This window comes from Borostomias antarcticus (genome assembly GCF_949987555.1).
Source record: "Borostomias antarcticus genome assembly, chromosome: 12".
In the NCBI taxonomy this organism is placed as follows: domain Eukaryota; kingdom Metazoa; phylum Chordata; class Actinopteri; order Stomiiformes; family Stomiidae; genus Borostomias; species Borostomias antarcticus.
Genome location: NC_140245.1, coordinates 11,410,036 through 11,416,981, shown reverse-complemented (window position 1 = coordinate 11,416,981; position 6,946 = coordinate 11,410,036). Strand labels below are relative to the sequence as shown.

Genomic DNA, 6,946 nt, shown 5'->3' with positions numbered 1-6,946 from the left:
CATGATTTATGCGTTTGCAAAAAAAAAAAAAAGTAAAGCTAACTTTGGCTAGCTAGCTAACGTTAGCTAGCGTTAGCTAACGTTGGCTTGCTAGTTAACTTTACCCAATGTCATGATATGCTGCATGTAGACATGCCATGAATAGATTACTTATTTCCTTACTGTTGGATAGGAGCAACAAGTATACAGAGAACCATAAAGACTAATAACCTGTCAGTTAAACTGGATAAAAGGTTGTTTTGATAAATGAACACTGGAATTACAGACCGAGTTGATGGCTGGCTGAAGCCCAAAATGTCAGCCTAAATTATAAAGAGACTGATTGCAATTGTTTTCATGGCATACAGTTTCCTTTATCAATGTATGACCTCACTCATCAACAAGCCTCTCTTTCTTCTGGTCTCTTTTTCATCTTGCTCCGTTCTCCTTCCTCCATCTCTCCCTCCTCCATCTCTCCCTCCCCCCTCCATCTCTCCTCCTTCCTCCCCCCTCCATCTCTTTCCCCTCCTCCTCTTCCTCATCTCTCCCTCCCCCCTCCATCTCTTTCCCCTCCTCCTCTTCGTCACCCATCCTCCTCTACCTCCCCCCTCCATCTCTCCCTCCCCCCTCCATCTCTCCCTCCCCTCTGCCAGGCCTCTTCTCCCAGCCTGAAGGCCTCATCCCTGACCTCCCAGTCTGGCGGCGGCGGCGTGTCTGTCGTCAGCGTGAACGACTCCCCAGCCAGCCGGCAGGCGGCCGCCAAGCTGGCCCTGCGCAAGCAGCTGGAGAAGACCCTGCTGGAGATCCCCCCGCCCAAACCGCCCGCGCCCGAGCTCAGCTTCATGCCCTCGGCCGCCAACAACGAGTTCATCTACCTGGTGGGGCTGGAGGAGGTGGTGCAGAACCTGCTGGACTCCATCGGCAGAGGTAGAGAGCTAGCCTGCGTATGCTGTGATACACTGACTCCAACCTGCCGGGAAAGAGCCTGTATACACTGACCCCAACCTGCTGGGAAAGAGCCTGTATACACTAGTTTTGATGACCAAGACTATTGACCAGACTGTTGATCAGCACTTAGGCTATTGTTTATTATTGTTTATTGTTTATTTAATTCAGAGTATATAAATCAGTTCCATCTCCTCTCCTGGACCCCAATAAGACCAGCAGTCGCTAACGAACCAGCTGTTGTTTATGAAGGGACAGATGACCTCTGACCTTCTCCTCCCTGTCCTCTCCAGCCAAGAACCCAGGCGTGCCCTACCCCAGGCCGGTGGTCAGAGAGCCGTACACCTGCTCCCAGTGCAGCTCGGACTTCACCTGCCGCTGGAGGCAGGACAAGGCCAAGGGCGGGACCATCCTCTGCGAGGACTGCATGTCCTCCAATCAGAAGAAGGCCCTGAAGGCCGAGCACACCAACCGGCTGAAGGCGGCGTTCGTCAAGGCCCTGCAGCAGGAGCAGGAGATCGAGCAACGCATCCTCCAGCAGACCGCCTCCCCCGTCTCCGCCTCCCACGCCAAGTCCTCCTCCTCCTCCTCCTCTCCCTCCATGAAGGTGGAGCAGCTGGTGTCCCAGCAGCTGAAACAGGCCCAGGCCCGCGCCTCCTCCCTGCAGCAGCAGCACCACCACCACCAGCACAGCAGGGGGCAGCACAACATCGCGCGCCACCACTCCACCAACATCAAGCAGGTAGCTAGGAGGGTCCGGGCGCCTGCTCGCCTTCACTTAGGTTCTCTTTTCACTTTAATCGTTCCTTTGTAACACAAAAGAAATCCATCATATTGAGATGCGTCGTGTGTGTGCCCCCCCCCCCCCCCCAGGGCCAGCTGTCGCGCGGCGCCGTCTCGTCGGTGGGGGGGGTGAGGAGTGTCCCCCACTCCTTCTCCTCTTCCTCCCAGCTGCAGAGCGCGGTGGCGGCCGCAGCCTTGGTCAGCCGGCCAGGTAAGCACCACGCCCAGCACCCCCACCATCTGCCCCGCCCCTCCGCCCAGGGTTCAAAGGTCAGCGGCATTGGCGGCGGCGCCGGCAGCGGCAGCATCAGAGGGGCTAGCGGAGGTAACCCCTCAGCCACTGCATGGAGGAAGCAGAACAACACCAACACAGGTAGACTCACACGAACGACCACCACCTGCCCAACGCGGGCCCTCAGCGGGTACACCCTGACCCCTGACCCCTAGGCCTAGAGCCACACACTCACACCTGGTCCAAAAACAACCCCGCGCTGCCTCTTTATGTACTGGCCATTCACCAGTTCTGCTGACCCTTCAGGGCTGTTAGCGGACCTGAGAGGAGCAGAGAGGCGTCCGCAGGGCTCTCCAGGTCACGCCTCTCTGCTCCCATTGGATCCTCAGACATGCAGAAGTGGGGGAGCTAGAGGTTGTTTTTTGGGCACCTGACTCTGCGTCTCTCCGCCTCCCTCCATCTTTGCTTCCTGCCTTCTTCCCTCTCTCTCTGGTGGTGTGGTTTCCTCTCGGGCTCCCTGGCTTGTCCCTCACCCCCTACAGTAGTCCGCTGTGCGCGTGTGTTTACATGTGTGCGCCTGTATATGTGTACATTTGTGTGTGTCCATACTTATCAGTCTGCCTGAAGAGGAGGAATGTGGTGGAGGTTCCCTCTGCCTAGTATGTGTCCACTTCTCCCACAGTGACTGACCCCACTTTCCTCTCCTCTCTCCTGTGTGTGTGTGTGTGTGTGTGTGTGTGTGTGTGTGTGTGTGTGTGTGTGTGTGTGTGTGTGTGTGTGTGTGTGTGTGTGTGTGTGTGTGTGTGTGTGTGTGTGTGTGTGCGCGTGTGTGTGCGTGCGTGCAGGGGTGACCATGGCCTACGTCAACCCCAGCCTGTCTGGCCACAAGACCTCGTCCACAGTGGACGCGCGCCAGAGAGAATACCTGCTGGACATGATCCCGTCGCGGTCCATCTCCCAGACAGCCAACACATGGAAATAATGACAACCAGCTCAGCTCATACTCCTGGTTATATTATCATTAATATTAATATTATTATTATTATCAATACCTTTATACCGATATCGACCTTCCTCAACTCTTAACAGTATGGGCAACAGCAGCCCCTGATGGACAGTTATGGAAATGCAACCTTTTGACTTCCAAGAGAAAAAACGTTCCCTCTTTACTTAGTGTCTTTTGTTTGTTTGTTTGTTTGTTTTGCTTATGTTGTTTTCCGGTCCAAATAGTTTATATTTTGAGGATCACTGATGTTTGATCATTGTGAGAAACTGTTTGATTTCACTGGGCAAAAAGAAAAAAAGAAAAAACAAGAAAAAAAACAACAAAGGGCTTCCTTTTGGATGTTTTTTCAGCCATGATGGCTGTGACCTTACGAAAGGTCGTTGGTTTTCTCCGAACTCATGTCTGCATCCTGTTGTTTCTTCACCATGGAAACGCTGGAGTGGACTGGCCCTCTTGTCCTCAGTCCAGCGAGTGGACGGTTGACGGGTCTGGCCATGATATGACAGAGTTCAAAATAAAAAAAGAAGAAGATTTTTTTTTCTGTCGTTTAAAAATAATTGAGCAGTGATGGCATAACATTGCTGATTTGGAATTTGTTTGTATTTACAGTAAGTTATTGGGTTATTTTGACGGATGTTAAGAATCACTGTCAATATATCACAGTCTCAACAAATAACAGTTAGCGCTGACCCTGTCTGTCCCCCGGTCCCCTCCCTGTCTGTCCCCCGGTCCCCTCCCTGTCTGTCCCCCGGTCCCCTCCCTGTCTGTCCCCTGGTCCCCTCCCTGTCTGTCCCCCGGTCCCCTCCCTGTCTGTCCCCTGGTCCCCTCCCTGGACAGCCGCCTCCCCGTGTCCTCTCCTTCAGTAGAACACGCAGGGACACTGCGGCTGCTTTAGGGGTTTTTCCCGACTTCGTGTTGATTTCTGTGGTTGTTGATTTGTCCATGCTTACCTGTAATCAAGGGTCATTGAAGAGAAATACTGTGAAGGCTGCCTGACATGACATGCTAGGAAAGCTGCTTGAATTCATCCTGGTACCATCATGAGTGGGTTTTAATGTGTGTTCAGATAACACCAGTTCTATTTGTTTATTTCCCAGAGGTTTCTGTAAATTTAAGTTTGTGTTTGTGTTATTGGGTAGCGATGGAATCATTAAGATTATTTCTGACGTTTTGCTGAACAAGTGTAACTAATACATCATTACAAACACAGTTGGTCATCTGTACTAATTGAATATATTGTTACTATTTCATTTGTATTGACCTGCTCAAGATTGTTGATAATTTTAGAGATTCAGATTGATGTGGTTTCATCCCAGTTGCAAGTTTCTGCGAGAGCAATGTTTTAAGATGTGTGTTATCTCCTTACACTGCTCTCTCTCTCTTTCTCTCCCTCCATCCCTTCCTCCCTCCCTCCCTCTCTCTCTCTCCCTCTCTCTGATTTTAGCAGAGGTCAGGGAACCACATAGCAGAAGGCTCTTTTTCCAGTGATGTTTTTCTACAGCAAGGTCATGTCTGCTTGTATCATCTGTAATAACCACACCCTTAACCACGCCCGACCTTCACTCTGGATGCTTTATATTTATGTCAACATTGTTGGTCACATGACATTTTGAGTCCTTGCTCTGTACCGTTGTTGAATGTTCTTGGGAACCGTGGGAGGCCATAACCAGTCAGCCAATGAGGAGCTTTATTTAACACCCTGGGAGCACAGATCTCCACTCAGATTACTCTCAACCTACCCGCCATAATCATGACCACTGTGGTTGGAGAGTCTGACCCAGTGAGAATGGTTAAGGGAAGACCCCCCTCCTGCCTAGCATCTCTCCACACACACACACACACACACACAGAACCGCTTCACCGGGCAGCATATTCTCTGTGTGTTCCATAGCCTCTCTGCTTCCCTCCCATCCTGCATTAATACGACTGTATGTTGCAATTTATTTGGTTGACTTTGTCCCAGCCCTCATTTAAGAAATAATAAAATTATAAGTCATTTTAACCCTTTCACTTGGTGTGAATTGGTCTGTTTTTCACGTTTCATCCAGATAATTAATGTGCGGACCAGATTCGATTTTTTGTCTGAAGAATGATTTGAATATGAGCAGGTCATCATGACTGGATTACAATCTGGAGAAAGCGGCTACTTTCTCTTTAGCCGATTGGGGGCGATAGAGCCCGTCCAAGGTGTGTGGTTAGCTACGCGAGGAAAAAGCAGACGTCACGTCAACTACGGTCTGACTGTTGGGTTTGGGAGAATCGAGAAAGAGAGGAAGATGGCGGCGTCCAAGGTGAAACAGGACATGCCTCCTCCGGGAGGTTATGGCCCCATCGATTATAAGAGAAATCTCCCGAAACGGGGACTTTCTGGTAGGTATATCGCGCAAATGTAGTTAGTTCTGTGAGAAAGTCTGAAAGAGATCATGAGCTATGCGATGCGATCTGTCGAAAAGGATGCAACAACATTCGGCTAGCCAAACTAGCTAACGTTAGCTGGCTAACATTGATCTAGCTTTCTATTCCATTGATCAGGTTATAGCATGTTCGCCATTGGAATCGGTGTCATGGTGTTTGGCTACTGGAGAGTTTTCAAATGGAACAGAGAGAGGAGGTAAGATTCACCAAAGATTATAAATCACCCAGTTGATTTATTCTATGAATGTATAATCTGATTGATGGATGGATCATCTCTGCTGGTGTGTGTTACTTGTGTGATCATCTCTGCTTGTGTGTGTTACTTGTGTGATCATCTCTGCTTGTGTGTGTTACTTGTGTGATATAGGCGGCTGCAGATTGAGGAGCTGGAGGCCAGGATCGCTCTTCTGCCCCTTCTGCAGGCAGAACAAGACCGGAGGTGAAGGAAGACTTTCTCTCTTTACACACACACACACACACACACACACACACACACACTATATATATATATCTCTCACACATACACACCCTTCCCCAGCCACTCACTCTCTGTTTCCTCCCCAGGACGCTGCGGACGATGAGGGAGAATCTCGAGGAGGAAGCCGTCATCATGAAGGACGTCCCTGGCTGGAAGGTAAAGATGGTCGCTCACCCTTCCACTCCCACACAAAAGATGCAATCATGAAAGTGAAAGCTTTTCATCAACATAATCGCTGCATGCATTTGTGAGGTAATGTTCCACAAGCGAATCAGGCAGGTTACCGGACGTAACCTACGTCAAACAACATGTAGTCTTAGTAGGCAACCAAACTTTTGAACGTGTCATTCTCTCCATTCAGTCTCCTTGTGTGCGTGTGTGTGTGTTTGGGCCTCTCTCCCTCCTCTCCCGTAGGTGGGTGAGACCGTGTTCCACACAGAGCGCTGGGTGACCCCAGTCACCGAAGAGTTGTTTAACCTCCGACCCCGGGAAGAGCTTCTGCACAAGAGATTTGGCTTCATGTTCTACACGTAGTGACACCCACCTCAGCCCCGCCCACCTCAGCCCTGCCCCGCCCACCGCCGCAGACCACACCCCCGGGGCCCTCACACCACCCTCAACACAGATGTACATTTTCATTATTAAAGTATGTTTTCTGTTCCTCACGTTCAGTTGGTCTGTGGGTTCTGTGTGAGGTTTTATCTGCCTGTGCTCATTCACATTCAGTTCAGACCAGCTCACTGGCCTTGTGGTTAGAGAGTCCGCCCTGAGACTGGGTGGTCGGGAGTTCAATCCCCGGCCGAGTCATACCAAAGATATATAAATGGTACCCATTGCCCCCCTGCTTGGCGCTCAGCATCAAGGGTTGGAATTGGGGGGCTACATCACCAAATGATTCTCGAGCGCGGCACCGCTGCTGCTCACTGCTCTCCCAGGGGATGGGTCGAACGCGGAGAACACATTTCACACACTCAGGTGTGTGACAATCATTGGGACTTTTTAACCTTAATTTATATGAATGAGGAATTGGAAAAATTGTTCGCATTGTTACAGTCAAATTGGTCTGGTTATTACATCAGAGATTGACCTCTGCGTCAAAGAAGCAGCA

At 50.4% G+C, this 6,946-nt stretch overlaps 2 protein-coding genes across 6 annotated transcripts in view; both read left to right on the top strand.

The window, feature by feature from the left end:
• LOC311315882 (transcriptional repressor p66-alpha-like) overlaps positions 1-4,941 on the top strand; it is a 20,587-nt gene extending 15,646 nt beyond the window's left edge. For all 5 annotated transcript variants that reach the window (XM_084446589.1, XM_084446587.1, XM_084446590.1 and 2 more), the window contains 4 exons: positions 633-906; positions 1,218-1,666; positions 1,798-2,080; positions 2,785-4,941. In XM_084446589.1, the coding sequence (XP_084302715.1) occupies positions 633-906; positions 1,218-1,666; positions 1,798-2,080; positions 2,785-2,921 (1,143 nt within the window). In that variant the 3' untranslated portion in view covers positions 2,922-4,941. The remainder of the gene's footprint in view (positions 1-632; positions 907-1,217; positions 1,667-1,797; positions 2,081-2,784) is intronic.
• A 261-nt stretch (positions 4,942-5,202) lies between these two features.
• Positions 5,203-6,503, top strand: ndufa13 (NADH:ubiquinone oxidoreductase subunit A13). Its single transcript, XM_084446595.1, has 5 exons — positions 5,203-5,315; positions 5,478-5,556; positions 5,728-5,799; positions 5,925-5,994; positions 6,253-6,503. Exons 1-5 carry the CDS (start codon positions 5,222-5,224, stop codon positions 6,370-6,372), a joined length of 435 nt encoding a protein of 144 aa, XP_084302721.1. The 5' UTR covers positions 5,203-5,221; the 3' UTR covers positions 6,373-6,503.
• The last annotated feature ends 443 nt before the right edge of the window (positions 6,504-6,946 follow it).

Bases quoted from the DNA above. Each gene is read 5' to 3' on its own strand.
- ndufa13 (XM_084446595.1), top strand. From the start codon at position 5,222: ATGGCGGCGTCCAAGGTGAAACAGGACATGCCTCCTCCGGGAGGTTAT. The intron at 5,316-5,477 runs GTAGGTATATCG...TCCATTGATCAG, and splicing joins CCCGAAACGGGGACTTTCTG to GTTATAGCATGTTCGCCATT. The intron at 5,995-6,252 runs GTAAAGATGGTC...CCTCTCCCGTAG, and splicing joins AGGACGTCCCTGGCTGGAAG to GTGGGTGAGACCGTGTTCCA.